The 15,558-nt window shown below is 36.3% G+C and overlaps 2 protein-coding genes and 2 non-coding genes across 4 annotated transcripts; all 4 read left to right on the forward strand.

Annotated features, from left to right (window-relative positions):
• Window positions 1-2,451: 2,451 nt before the first annotated feature.
• On the forward strand, window positions 2,452-6,257 carry LOC122037783 (cell division cycle 5-like protein). The gene is made up of 2 exons (XM_042597235.1): window positions 2,452-2,952; window positions 4,392-6,257. Exons 1-2 carry the CDS (start codon window positions 2,776-2,778, stop codon window positions 5,811-5,813), a joined length of 1,599 nt encoding a protein of 532 aa, XP_042453169.1. The 5' UTR covers window positions 2,452-2,775; the 3' UTR covers window positions 5,814-6,257.
• Window positions 6,258-7,993: 1,736 nt separating this feature from the next.
• Window positions 7,994-8,784, forward strand: LOC122037784. Its single transcript, XM_042597237.1, has one exon. The coding sequence runs from the start codon at window positions 8,236-8,238 to the stop codon at window positions 8,656-8,658; it is 423 nt and encodes a 140-aa protein (XP_042453171.1). The 5' UTR covers window positions 7,994-8,235; the 3' UTR covers window positions 8,659-8,784.
• A 2,269-nt stretch (window positions 8,785-11,053) lies between these two features.
• LOC122037785 lies at window positions 11,054-11,140 on the forward strand. The gene has a single exon (XR_006127747.1). It is a non-coding gene; the product is annotated as a small nucleolar RNA U61 (small nucleolar RNA).
• Window positions 11,141-11,259: 119 nt separating this feature from the next.
• Window positions 11,260-11,342, forward strand: LOC122037786. Its single transcript, XR_006127748.1, has one exon. It is a non-coding gene; the product is annotated as a small nucleolar RNA snoR14 (small nucleolar RNA).
• The last annotated feature ends 4,216 nt before the right edge of the window (window positions 11,343-15,558 follow it).

Consider the following 15,558-nt stretch of genomic DNA (forward strand, 5'->3'; position numbering starts at 1 on the left):
TGCTGTAGGCCTCCATGCAAGCATTCGATCACTTTAACCTACTCTAAGTCTTCCCGTAAATATCCTCATACAGTCACTCTAACCTACTCTGGGTCTCCCCGCGAGTATCCGATCACCCTAACCTACTCCGAGTATTCTCGGTAAGCATTCAGTTACTCTTGACCTGGTTCGGGCCTCCCCGAGAATATCCGATCACCCTGACCTGCTTCTGGCCTCCCCGTAAACATTTGATCACCCTGACATACTCCGGGCCTCCCTACAAGCATCTGCATCCAGTTACTCTTAACATGCTTCGGGCCTTCCCGAAGCATCCGGTCACCCTGACCTTCTTCAGGCCTCCTTGCAACTTCGTTCAAGGTCACCCCACATGACATTTGGTCTGGACCATGACTCTAATACCATTTGTCATGCCCAAAGGATATGCACATATCTCTACAATGACATAATATTATTCACTTTGGGTATAAACTCTCGTGACTTTATTTTTGGGTTCTATTTAAAAGGTTTCATGTCAATAGAGATATCTTACATCGTTTTAAACTCATGATCTTTTTCATATCTTTCTAATGTGAGACTTTGATTATGTCCCAATAAATACTCTGCAGTACATCTAGTTGAGAATCAAACTGTGAGTACTTGGGAGCTACTGGAATGTTGCCACTGCACTGTAGCCGGGGGACGATAAGTTGACTTTTTTTTTTGTTTTTGATAATCCATATATTTAAATCTTTAAACTGACTAAGTTCAGGAGGTGACTGATTTGGTCCCACGGAAAGCTCCCACCAGTTGTCGAGGTAAATCCGAAAGTTTTTCTAATTGGTACTAGATATCCAGTTTACACCGACTAATCCTAGGGTGACTGGTCCAATCCCACAAAAATTGTCTACTAGTCACCGAGATAAATCAGGAAATGCTCGTAATAGGGGGTCCACCATCCCAACATTCTTAAGTCAATCATCAATTAAGGAAAATTCATCTGTTATTTTGCCAAAGTTAAGAAGGTGCCCATTTTTTTGAGTTGGCATCAGATATTCAACTTACGCCGACTAATCCTGAGGATGAGTGATCAGGTCTCAAGAAAGTTTTCTATCGATCATCATGATAAATTGGGAAGTGTTTGTAGTGAGCAACCCATCAACTCAATGTTCTTAGATTAACCGACAATCAAGAAAAATTCATCATTAATTTATCAAAATTGAGGCTCAATCCTCATGTGTTTGAAAAATTGAGAAGACACATGATGCTACACCAATGCTGGATAGAATAACGTGCCCATTAATGCTTGTGTTGATGGATTACACAACTTTATTGCATTAGAGCTTACTTTTTTCCGTAGTTTGAAGTAGAGCGGTAAACAAGCTAAGCTAAGCTAAGCTAAGCTAAATTTTAGGATGTTCAAACTTATTTATAAAGTAATCGAGTAAGTTAAAATTTACAAAGTCATTAAAATGATTATTTAAGCCTAGTTTAGTTTTTTTTTATAAGCTTGAGCTTGATTTATTTAAATATTATTAAGCTCTCAATTAAAATTATTTGATTGTTTGAAGCTTTTACTTGTTTGATTGGTTATTGAACTTGATAATTCAAACTTATTTGTTCATTTTAAAAGTTTATTTATTTATTTAATATATTGATAAGAGTTTTCTTAATAAACATTGTTTGTAAATATTATTCATGAATATTGTTAAAAAAAAATATTATTCACGAATGTTAACAAACTAAACATATATGTATTCAAAAATATAGAACCGTCACATCAGCGACCCCCTAGAACCATTTATATGAATATGGAGGGAGGTAAATATAGATATACAGTTGAAAATGAATAACATAGATGAAACATATATATATTCAAGTTTCTTTATTTAATTTAACGAGGCATCCAAATTTATTTATTTAATTACTCTAGTGTGTATTAAATGAATATAAATAAACTCTTAATAAAAAAAATACCAAAATTGTTCCATTCATCAAGAAAGTTCGATTCACTTATCACCCTATTAAGCAGGATACTCTTTAATGAACAATGGCAAAATTGTAATTTTATGTAAGGGAAAGGGTAACTATATATGTGTTCCCACAATGTCAAAGGAGAAAGACAACTTACATCCTAATGTGTCATAGTAAATAGTTATAAAAAATAAAGAAAATATATATTATTTTCTATATACGTGTCTTTCCATTAATAGTTATACCATAATATCATATATCAAGAAAATAAAGAATAATTATTTTATTGACGAAAGAACTTATTTATATAAATTATGAAATTAATAATAAAAATATTATATATATCATAAAATCATAATAATAATAATTATAATAATTATAATAATTAATATAATAAATTTAAAAATATTATTTTTGTTATTCATGTTTTACCTTGTCAAATATTATAAATCTTGATTGGTTAAAAATAATTCGATATTACATAACTAATGGTTTGTTTTGTTGTCATTAACCCTTCGCAACCCTGATTGTCACCACCGCCTCCGTGCTTCCTCGAGACGCTTGCCGGCCCGCCTCCCTCCGCCGTTGCCGTCAACCGTTTGTTCGGCGCCCGTGATTTCGCTTTTTCTTCTCCTTCTATTTTTCTTCTTCTCACCGTATCGATCCACTCTCCTCCGAATTCAATCCCCCAACAATCCTAACAAGGCTACTAGAGGTTATCGATCTCAGCAAAGAGATCCTTCCGACTGGTCCCATTTCTATCTGTTGAAACTAGGGGGGCTCCTAAGCGACGAGGAAGAAAAGGTTATATTTAAAACAGCAAAGATGAGGATTATGATAAAGGGTGGCGTGTGGAAGAACTCTGAGGATGAGATCCTCAAAGCTGCGGTTATGAAGTATGGGAAGAATCAGTGGGCTAGGATATCCTCCATGCTCGTTCGTAAGTCCGCCAAGCAATGTAAGGCTAGATGGTATGAGTGGCTCGATCCATCTATCAAGAAGGTATCTTTCTAGTTCTATGCATTATTTTTCCTTACTCTGTTCCTTATGTTGGAAACCTCGTCGAAACATGCATCCTATTGTTGTCGGACCGCAAAATGTTCTTCCGTGTATGATGTATCTCTGGAGTGCCTAATTGAGCATAATGTCAATTATTAGAAAAGAATCTCCTTACGAATAAACCTTATTTTCGTGTAGACATGAGTCCTGTCGATTGGTGCCTTTATAAGCCTTTTTATTATTATACTATTGGTATCGTGGGCATATTCATTTTCATGATTGTGCAACTTCTTATTGTATGCGTAGCATTCCGGTTCTTGTATAATATGTCCTAAATTCATGTCTGCTAATTGAGATTCTGATTCAACAAAGTGCAACAAAATCTCCTACTTTTTGATTTTTCATTATTTTTGTTAGATTACCTAGAGTGCTCCGCACAAGGACCTAATTACACATACAAACCCTTGAACATCCAAATCAAAATAATACTTCTTCTTCGATTAATCAATCAAGAAAACAATGTTGTGATATGATAGCTTATTGAACATGCATTTGGTTTACTCAACCCTTCTCCTCACCTTGTTGTAGCATTGTTAAATTGTTGTCAAAGATTGTCATAGTATTAGCAAAGTTGTAATTGTTTGGTCTATGTGGATTGGTCACAGTGGTGGAGCCATGTGAATTGATCACAGTAGTGGAGCCAACATTTATTTAAGTGGGTGAAATAATTATATTAAAGACAAATTTTTGGTAACTATAACTATGTTGTCAGAATATATTAATATGATAGCTATCATGTATCCAACTGGGGTCAATTGACCCCACTTCCTCTATTATGGCTCCACCACGGACTAGATCATACCTGAAAAAATAGTATAAAAATATTTTTTCCCCTAATGGCTGGGTGTATTCAACGACTAGGTTACTTGAACTTGGATATGGGTATTTTACGGGTGTATTGATCTAAAATGAACAAGGGTTTTTTTTCTAAATCTTCTTACATGTGATCAATATATGTTTTAAGTGTTCGCTTGGATTGTTGGTGTTGTATCAATGTGTGACATGGGTGAAGGGGTAAATGAAGAGTCCAGGTATCATAGTTCAACAACAAATATGGACATTGGAATCTTAGAGCATCAAAGTGTAACAAGGTTTTAGTACAAAGAAGTTTGTATAATGTACTCTTTCTCTAAAAAGAACTTTATTCCACTTGTAAAAAAAATAAATAAATGAATTGCCTTCAGCATCTGTTGCTTAGACTACTCTTATAGATCTTTTGCCTTTGATGGGAACAAAAAATGTCTTGCACTCCTGGTAATCAATGTTGTTCTTTGTTATAAATGAAGTTTGTATAATGTTATTCTTTTGTAAATTTTAGTTTTGATTTAATGACTTTTCTCTATCGAAGAAACTATCAATTGAAGTTTCTTTTGATCTTCCAGACAGAGTGGACAAGGGAAGAGGATGAGAAATTGCTTCATCTTGCAAAGCTCATGCCTGCTCAATGGAGAACAATTGCTCCAATTGTGGGTCGGACACCGTCCCACTGTCTTGAACGCTATGAAAAGCTACTTGATGCAGCTTGTGCAAAAGATGAGAACTATGAGCCAGGTGATGACCTACGAAAGTTGCGCCCAGGAGAGATAGATCCAAACCCTGAGTCAAAACCTGCACGACCTGATCCTGTCAACATGGATGGGGATGAAAAGGAAATGCTTTCAGAAGCACGTGCTCGTTTAGTTAATACTAGAGGCAAGAAGGCCAAAAGAAAGGAAAGGGAAAAACAACTTGAGGAGGCAAGGAGGCTTGCATCTTTGCAGAAAAGAAGAGAACTGAAGTCAGCTGGAATTGGTGGGCACCAGAAGAGAAAAAGGAAAGGGATTGACTATAATTCAGAAATATCCTTTGAGAAGAGACCTCCCCCGGGGTTCTTTGATGTTTCAGGTGAAAATAGGCCATTAGAGCAACCCAAATTTCCTACCACCATCGAGGAGCTTGAAGGTAAAAGGAGGGCTGACACTGAAGCACAATTAAGGAAGCGAGATATCGCAAAAAACAAGATAGCACAAAAACAGGATGCCCTTGCTGCAATTTTGCAAGCTAACAAACTTAATGATCCAGAAGCAGTTAGGAAGAGGTCTAAACTGATGCTTCCAGCACCGCAAATTTCAGGTCAGGAGTTGGAGGAAATTGCAAAAATGGGTCATGCAAGTGATCTTTTGTTAGCTAATGAGGAACTTACTGAAGGTAGTAGTGCCACACGAACGCTTCTTGCAAATTATTCTCAGACTCCTAGACAAGGAATCACTCCCTTGTGTATCCCACAGAGAACTCCTGGCGGGAAAGGTAATACAGTTATGATGGAAGCTGAAAATCTTGCACGATTAAGGGAGTCTCAGACTCCACTTTTAGGTGGGGAGAACCCTGTGTTGCACCCATCGGATTTCTACTGTGTCACACCAAGGAAAAGGGAAATTCAGACTCCAAATCCAATTGCTACCCAATCAGCTACTCCAGGACCTGGTGTTACCCCCACATTTGGCATGACTCCTAGAGATGGATATTCTTTTGGTATGACACCAAAAGAGACACCTTTCAGGGATGAACTTCACATAAATGAAGACCTTGAAGTGCAAGATAGTTCTAAGCTTGAGCTTCATAGGCAGGCTGAATTCAAAATAAACTTGCATTATGGGCTAACCAACCTACCACAACCTAAGGATGAGTATCAGATAGTTATTCAGCCTATTCCCGAGGAGGATGAAGTGGCTGAGGAGAAAATTGAAGAGGACATGTCTGACAGAATAGCCAGGGAGAAGGCACAGGAACAGGCAAGGAAGGAAATCACTGATGAGGGGCGATGAGGACAGGAGTTCCTTTAATTTGTCCCTCCTACTCTGTTTGAGCAGGCTGATGGAATGATAAATAGTGAACTTCTTGCTTTGGTAAAACATGACAATGCAAAGTATCCAATCAACGTAAAATCAGATGAGAAGAAAAAGAAAGGAACCAGACGAATATCAAATGGGAAATTACCAATTCCTGAACTTGAAGATTTCAAAGAAGATTAGCTGGAGGAGGCGTGCAAATACTTTTATTCTTCTTTTTTTTGTCTTTCTGATATTAATTTTGTTTGTGGTCACGATCTTTAAGAAATTTCTTCTTTGTAAGTTGTATTGATTCTTTTTCATTTCCCTTTTTCATGGTAACTTGATTTCAAACCTTGATAGTTAGTTGCAGATGTGAAATTGGGGAATCGTTGGCCTCCAGTTAAATAGTTCTTGATAACTGTTTTTTTTCCATTTTAATGTGGTTCTCAGACTGAACATTTTTTTATCTTTTTGATTCAATATTCTGTTTAGGCTTGTTTTTATGATAAGTCGGTCCAAGAAAAAGGCAATAAGAATGTACATTATGAAAGGTCCGGCAATTGGGATGATCCGTTGCATCACCTACTGGGCTTATAACCACTAATCTTAGCTTCTTCTCCACCCACCTGCATGACTAAACTTCTATTGGTCTCAGCGGATTCCAAATAGTCGTTGAAGGGGGCAAGCATGTGTGGTCAATTTGCTGATACATTTTGATTTTCTTGGCTGGAATTGGGCTTTCCCTATTTTTTTTTTTTTGGACAAATGATATAATTACCAGTGGTTAGGGCTGTAAACAAATTGAGCCGAGCCGAGATTTGGGGTGTTCAAGCTTATTTGATAAGATAATCGAGCCGAGCTTAAAATGAACCAAGCTTTTGAAATGAGTGTTCAAGCTTGGCTTGGTTTATTTTTTATGAGCTTGAGTTTGTTTGAAGCTTGGCTTGAACTTGGTTCGTTTAGATGTTATCAAGCTCTCAATCCAAGCTTGGCTTGAGCTTGGTTCGAGCTTGGCTTGAGCTTGGCTCGTTTAGATGTTATCAAACTCTAAATTCAAGCTTATTTGATTGTTTGAAATTTTTAATTGTTTGATTGGTTATTAAGATTAATAATTTAAATTTATTTATTTTATTTTATTTTATTTTATTATTTATTTAGTATATGGAAATGAGTTTTATTAATAAATATGATTCGTGAACATTGTTCACAAACGTTGTTCACGAATGTTGTTCACGAACATTGTTCATGAACGTTGTTTACGAACGTTAACGAGCTGAACACATATGTGTTCAAGCTTGTTTGTTTAGCTTAACGAGCTGTCAAACTTGTTTGATTAATTAATCTTATGTATATTGAACGAACATAAACAAACTCTTACCAAGCCGAACATCAAACTTGTTCACGAACGCTTGATTCATTTACAACCCTACTAGTGGTATTGCTATTTTTATTTATGCTCGTTGTTTCCAAACCACAAGGCAATTTGTTAGCAGTTTCCTTGCCATAGAAGCCTTCATATCATTGGTACAAAATTGTTACTGATAACATTTTTTTTGCAGTCTGATTCTTTAATAAAGGAAGAAGTTCAGTTTCTCCGTGTGGCAATGGGACATGAGAGTGAATCTTTTGATGATTTTGTTAAAGCCCGCAATGCATGCCAAGAAGATCTCATGTTCTTTCCTGCTCGTAGCACCTTTGGTCTTGCAAGTGTTTCTGGCAACAGTGAGAAACTTGCTTCCTACAAAATCAGTTTGAGTTAGTGCAGAAAAGAATGGATGAAGAAGAGAAGGGGGCTACACGTCTTGAACAGAATTAAAGTGCTCATGCATGGTCACCAGGTACATCAAAATCTTCTTGTTAACTTTCTTGATAATGGTTGTTTCTGTTATTTTGCGGTGACTGCTTAGATACTTTGCTGCGCTGTGACTGCTTGGGTACTTTTCTGTGCCTTTTTATTCTTGTTTTTGCTAATTCTGCCAAGATCCTATTAACAATTATTTCTGAAGTATTATGGTCAAATATCTTGGTGGAAATAGTAGAATTGTAGAAACATATGGATATTAAGAACTATTTTATGGAGATCTATAGTTTTTTTTTTTTCCATTTATTTGTTTTATGTTATTTCCTATGTATTAATTTCATTTGATCCTGAATTGAGCAGACAAAGGGTGAAAATTTATGGTCGCAAGCTGAAGCCACATTCAAGCATATGGACACTGCTGCAACAGAACTCAAATGCTTTAAAGTTTTACACAAGCAGGAGCTTGTGGCATCCACTTTAAGAGTTAATGGTTTAGTTGAAGAAGTCAACAAGCAAAAAGTCCTAGAAGAGAGCCTACAAAGTAGATATGCTGATCTACTAATCGAGTATGATAGATTAAAAAGGTTGTTGGAGGAACATAAAATGCGATTGTGAATGGAAGAAGAAAATGTAGCTCAGGCTCGAGCCCTCAAAGAAGAAGCTTCTGCTAGGAATCGTGCCCTCGAGGTAGAAGTTGCCGCTAGAAATTGTGCTCTTGAGGAAGAAGTTGCAGCTAAAGCACATGATGTTGAGGAAGATAAAGCAGCAAAGATCAATGCTATGGATGAAGAACTTCCACCGAAGAAAGATCATCTTTGCAATACTGATTTGACTGAAGATGGCACTTCCGCTAAGGAGCCTATTGCTCCGACAGAAACAAAACAATTGACTATCGAAGACGTATCGGAGACAGATATTTTGCATGATCAGAAGGAACAAACACAGATATTTTGCATGATCAGAAGGAACAAACACCTGCTGGCAATTGCTTTGAAGTCTCTGGACAAATATCTCAGGTTGCAATTGAAGAGAAAATGACGGGTGGTGATAAGACAGCACCTCAAGATGTTGGTGACAATATGCTCTCGAGCACTCTGGTTGAGAACACCATTGATGTTCCTCATGGTGTTTCTAATTCCTCTGACATGGAAGTTGTAACAAATTCAGATGAAATTGATTAGAGTATTCAGGATGTCAACGATCAGAAAGCTATTCCAGTTTCAGTTGTGATCGATGGTAGTGCCGCTGGAGATTCAAGCGTCTTTGAGTGAGTTAATATGGAGGATGCAAAGGTGAATCCAAGTGTGATAATGTGAAGCATCAAGTATATCATGTCGGAAGATAGCTGCTTCGTCTATATGATTATCTGTTCCAATTCAATACCTATGTTGCACAGGAGTTTATTTTTAAATATGTGGTTTCCCCGCGAGGGACATGTTGCAACTGAGATTTTCCCGCTCGTCAGGAAGGCAGAACTAAATGGTCATGTTGATTGATTTAGTTGCTGCCATTAGCCGGTGTAAATTTGGATGACAGGAAGACACTAGTTACTCTATTCCATCGACTTGTGAACACTTGATTTCTTGGTGTTGCTAAACTAGCAATTTACAATCTATCTTTAGCTCGCCTTCTTTGCAGATTCTAAGAGTATTAAATGATGAAATCAAGTAGTAAGAGGCTTAGGGCATCTCCAATGCAAGGTTTTTAAAGAGATTTGTAAAATAAAAAAGTTGAACAAAAAGTTCTAATCATTGTGGGTGCTGAACTTTATATTTCAAGAGCAATAGTAAAATTTCAAAATAATTTTTCTGTTCTGAAATTGATGTAATATGTATATAGTTATGCGATTATATATTATTAATTAGATCATACAAAAATCATTTAGAACTCTAACTATCAATAGGTTTTTAGAATATTGATGTGGCATGATATGACATATTAGGATCATAAATTTTTTTTTTGCAAAACTTTAACCAATGAAGATCTCCTTATTTACTTGGTCATATGAAGGATAATTAATGAACATCTAATTATTCATCGAAATTTATTAATCAGTCTAGAGATTTTAGATTACAACTTGATCAATCTAGAAATTTCATATTATAATCATTTCAGATTTTATGAATTTTTTAAATTATAAAGAGTTCAAATATATTATATATTATTTTTTTTAACTTCACCAGTGATGATCCTCTACAGTGCCTTAAAAAAAACTTCAATGTCTAACGAATTGTATCAATGGAGTGATTCAACGTACAATTCGGAAATAGATAAGGACAGAGATATGATTCACGAAAAAAGAGATGTATAATATTTGAATTACTTACTGGTAAATATATCGGTGTATATGTATTTAGAGGATAAGTACTAAGAGGGTGTTTGGCTAAACTTATTAAAAACAGCTTATAAGCTCGTACAACTTATAAGTTGTTTTAGGAGCTTATAAGTTGTTAGGTCTTATTTTAAAAATAAGTTGTTAAAGTGTTTGGGTGAACTTATTATAATCAACTTAAAGGTATTGATGTGTTTGGTATTATAAGATCTTTTTATTAATAAAATTACCAAAAAGGATATAATACTATTAATAGAGGGTTTTGAGATTTTTATTAATAGAGGGTTTTGGGCGAATTTTTACACCGGGGGAGAGAAAATTGGAAAGAGGCATTGACCGAGAAGATGACACAGCGTTGGAAGAAAAGTCGGCGGAGATAAAAAGATATTAGGCTTATAAAAATTTATGAAGGATAAGATGAAGATTTATGAAATTATATAAGGATATTTTAGAGAAAAAAATTATTAAAATAAGATCTTTTTTAGAAAAGTAGGGTCTTCCATACTTTTTAAAAAACAGCTTATAAGCTCCAAAACAGTTTATTTTGACAGTTTATAAGCTGTTCGAAAAAAATTTTACCAAACAAATTTGAAGAGCTTATAAGTTCCAAAACAGCTTATAAGCTGTTTTAGATAGCTTATAAGCACAGCCAAACACCCTCTAATATTAACTTCTAAAATTTATGTGCATTTAACGGGTGAGTTACTTGTTTAAATAAATAAGTTCGGATTTCGATAGCCCGATAATTGTCGGGTATCGGATCCGTACCCATCCTTAGGTGCGCGGTGCGCCCTATCACTTGAGACCGGTTTGGCTCTAAAAACAACATCGGTTCAGAATAAAAAATAAAAAATAAATCGACTTGTTGATGGCGGCCTAGGATCTCCTGCGATGAACGGTTCAGATCGAGCCATCCTGATCAGCAATTAGGGTTTCTGGTTCCTTCCGCCTTCCTCCTCTATATAAGAAAATCGCATGTACTCATCGTCTCAAATCTGTCACCGAGAGGAGCGAGGAGCTGCAGCCTTCTGTTCTTCATCTACTGTTTTGATAATTTTCTGCTCGAATTTTTTGATAGAGTTTTGTTCTTTGTTTGATATATGGCTATGATGAAATCAAATGCTTGTGCCGGAGGTGGATTCGTCTATCGCTGACGGTAACACAATCCCTCTAAGAAGTTCTGAGCTATCATTTTGATCGTTTGTCTTCTCCCTCTTGTTTTTCAATCTCTTCGTCCTTAAATTGGTTGTTTTATTTTTGTCCGATCCGTTGTTTCTTTTGTCGATTGATGTTTTTGATTTGGGGAAATGAAGTGATGTGAAATTCATGGTCTGTCAATCCACTGATTTTTGGTGATGTTTCTCATGAAATCCCGACAGGTTCTGATCATTCTCCCAATCTCGAATCATGTACTTCATTTTCCTTAAGAAGATCCAAACTCATTACTTTTTTTCTGATGAATTTAGTCGATTTAGTTTCGCGTTACTAATCAAATCTAGTTATTTTCTTCGGATCGTTGGTAAAAAAATTCTAAGGTTCATTTAAATACTTAATACTATTGTTGGTATTATCACATATTTTTTTGTTAAATTTGTCTCATGTTATTATGCTAGTCTAACAATTGTATTTAGGAAACAAGATATTTGCCTGATGTTATTACTAATCTTGAATTAAATTGAAGACGTTCTAAAATTTCATTACCTGATGTTATTCCTGAAAGATCGTCTAAAATCATTACCTTTTTCTGTTGATTTTAGTCTATTTATTTTCTCGTTACTAATCAAAATTGGCTATTTTCTTCCAAACCTCAAAGTCTCACTTTCTGTTATGTTTTGAGGTTTTCGCGGAGTGTTTATTTTGTAAGATACAACAGTTATTAATCGTTATTCTCATATAGCATTGGTAATCACGGTGAATTAAATTGTATTCTATCGTGCAAGAGGAAGGAACGTAGGTAGAAAGCTTTTGTTATTTTTTTGTGATTTTTTTAACTTATGATCGCAATGATCATTATTTGTCGAGCTATAAAACGTCGGTTGTAAAAATGTCAGGGTGCGTTTGGTTTGTCTTATTTTTATTTTTAATTTTTAAAAAATGTATATTTTTTATTTTTATAAAAATGACTTTTCGTGTTTTTTGTTTTTTTATAAAATGCTCTCTCATTTTTTTTTAAAATAAATATGGAAAATATAAATCAAATGCGTTTTCTATTTTTCTATAAAATAAAAACAGAAAATAGTGTGTAAAATGCAAACCAAATGCTCTTTTAATATTTTATTCTATCGTTTTGATTTTGAATTAATTTTATTTTAATGTATTTGTTATACAAATAATAAAAAGATTTACGTGATAAAATATTAATTCTTCTATTTAGATAATTTTTTGTTTTGATCTATTTAGCATTTGATGTGCACAGATTGTATCCGTACACAAATTAATATGATTTAGTGTAACTTGTGCCTTACATTTGCATCTCTTGTGCATTCATGCGTGTGAGACAGTCGCTCTATGTATTCGTGAGAGAATTTTTTTTTATATATTTGTTTATATCATTAATGAATGTAAATCAATAAAATTAACTAATATGTCTTAAAATTTTATGGGACTAAAGTTCTATTCATAATGGGGTGTCTTTTTTCTTTTATCTTTTTTTTTCGTTCATAACATTTATTTCCATCAATTTTTCATATGATTGAAGATAGAGTATATAATAGTATTTAGTAGTTTAGTTCAGTATATGATAGGTAAATTTTATCTTTAGAACTTTTTCTTATATTATTTTGTTTGTTTACTGATTGATAGTAGATGTCATGTTCGTGAATTATTTTGTTGTCCGTGTAAATATTAACATATTTCATCTAAGTTTTTTTTTTTTGATAAAATTCAGTTTTTATGAGTATATTCATTCTTAATTATGAACATGTTTAGTTCAGTGAGAAGTTTTAAAAATTGTGTTTCTAATTCTTTTTAAAATAGTTTTTTTTTTCATATAGGTGATCCTTCGAGTGTAGTATTTATTTTTCTTGATCATTAAAAGTTTATCGATTTACTCATTCAATCATTGTTTTATTGGATTACCATTCATAGTGTTCTAGTCATTGTAAATTATTTTTTTTTGAATCTAGTTATTGGAATTTCTAGTCAATATAGGCTGGGTGTCTTATGTACTGATTGCTGATAATGACATCAAGTCTATTTCATGTGATGAACTTATAATTAATTTTCTATTTAATCCTTTGGTTAGTGGATCCGTTAGGTTATTTTTTGATTTCAGATAGTTAAAACGATAATTTCTGTTGAGAGTAGTTATTTAATGATATTATATCTACGATTTATATGCTTAGACGTATCATTTTATAAATGACTTTGCGATTGCTGATTGACTATTGTAATGTATGCAATTGCTAGTATATGTTTCATCCATTTCAGAATATTTTCTAAAAGTTATCGTAGTCATTCAGTTATTTTTATTATATTTGTCAATAGTTATAAATTTAGATTTTATCATGGATCTGATTATTATCGTTTACTTAGAATATTTTTAGAATACGACTGTATAGTTAGTTAGCAGGCTGTGGTTTTTAGGATACGACGATTCGATGTGGTTTTTAGGATACGACGGTTCGATTGTCGCCAGTTGCAATGTGGGATAATATCCCCGTCTGCTGGCTTAAAGCCTCGAACAACTATCAACTTGCCAACCCAGCATTCACCCTGATTTACCCTCCTCCTACAATATCATGGGGCTGGCGTAGGGGCCTGCTAGGCGGCGGAACCCGCCTTTTGCAGCGTGAAAGAGCTCTCAGTTGCCCCCACGGGCTGGATCAGCTGGTTAGGTGCCTGCAGCTTGCCACTGAAGTCATGGGGTCGAATGTCGCCAGTTGCACTCGGGGATAAAACCCTGGTCTGCTGCGCTAAAAATTCCTTCGACCCCCAGTCACCTATCCTGCCCAGCATTAATCGTGATTTACTCCCTCTGAAATTTTGTGGGGCTGAGGCCAGGGGGCTGCTAGGGTGACGATTCCACCTTTTGCCAGTGAAAGAGCTCTCAGTTTGGAGCGACGGTTCGAGTGTCGCCAGTTACAATGTGGGATAATATCCCCGTCTGCTGGCTTAAAGCCTCGAACAACCATCAACTTACCAACCCAGCATTCACCTTGATTTACCCTCCTCCTACAATACCATGGGTCTGGCGTAGGGGGCCGCTAGGCGGCGGAATCCGCCTTTTGCAGTGTGAAAGAGCTCTCAGTTGGGCCAGGCCTAGGGGGCCGCTGAGCGGCGGGACCCGCCTTTGCGCAAAGTGAAAGAGCTCTCAGTCGCCCTCGCGGGCTGGATCAACCGGTTAAGGTGTGGCATCCTTGCACAATGAGTCGTAGGGTCGAAGGTCCACGGACGCATACTGGATGAATAATCTGAGCCGGCTGTGTTAAATTCTGGAGACACCACGCTTTATCCGGGCCAGCATTTATCGCTGATTTACCTCCTAGGATTCCCGTGGGGCCAGGCCTAGGGGGTCGTTGGGCGGCGGGACCCGTCTTTTTGCACAATGAAAGAGCTCTCAGTCGCCCCCGTGGACTGGATCAACCGGTTAAGACGTGACATCCTTGCTTAATGAGTTGTAGGGTCGAAGGTCCATGGACGCGCACTGGATGAATAATCTAGGCCGGTTGTGTTAAATTCTAGAGACACCACGCCTTAACCGGACCTGTATTCACCGCTGATTTACCTCCTCTTAGGATCCCTGTGGGGCCAGGCCTAGGGGGCCGCTGGGCGAAGGGACTCACCTTTTTTGCACAGTGAAAGAGCTCTCAGTCGCCCCCGCGGGCTGGATTAAGGCTATGTTTACTTGGGAGAGTGGAAAGCAAAATTAAGAAAAAGTTTCCACAGTGGAAAAGTTTCCGTCGTTTACTTCATTAAAATTTTCCGAAGGAAAAGTAACGCAATTCATCCGTGGATAATTTTTGAGCCAAAACCGATCACCTCAAAATCGGACGGAAAGCAGCGGATGGAAAAAAAAATGACGCATGTATCCCTTTTGCATTCACAAAATTACATCATATACAAAAAAAATGACGCATGTAGCCTTTTTAACTCATAAAATTACACTATGTACCAAAAAAAATGACGCATGCACCCTTTTTTATTTACAAAATTACATCATAAGTATTCACCTTCCTCTATCAAGGTAAACAAGTGTGTAAAGGAAAAGATTTCTTCACCATTTCTTTTCTCTTCCTCCAAAGATAACTTTCCATAGTTGATTCCTTTCCTTTCCTCATCCACACTCTTGAGTAAACATAGCCTAACCGATTAAGGCGTGACATCCTTGCACAATGAGCCGTAGGGTCGAAGATCCATGGATGCGCACTCGATGAATAATCTGGGTCGGCTGTGTTAAATTCTGGAGACACCACGTTTTACCCGGACCAACATTCACCGCTGATTTACTTCCTCCTAGGATCCCTGTGGGATCAGACCTACGGGGCGCTGAGCGGCGGGATCCGCCTTTGTACAGTAAAAGAGTTCAGTCGGTGAAAGAGCTCTCAGTCCGTCATCGTGAAAGAGTCTTTCCCCTTCTCCCTTCCTAGAGAGAGAAGCATGGTCGG

The sequence above is a fragment of the Zingiber officinale genome, unplaced genomic scaffold, assembly GCF_018446385.1.
Source record: "Zingiber officinale cultivar Zhangliang unplaced genomic scaffold, Zo_v1.1 ctg79, whole genome shotgun sequence".
NCBI lineage: Eukaryota > Viridiplantae > Streptophyta > Magnoliopsida > Zingiberales > Zingiberaceae > Zingiber > Zingiber officinale.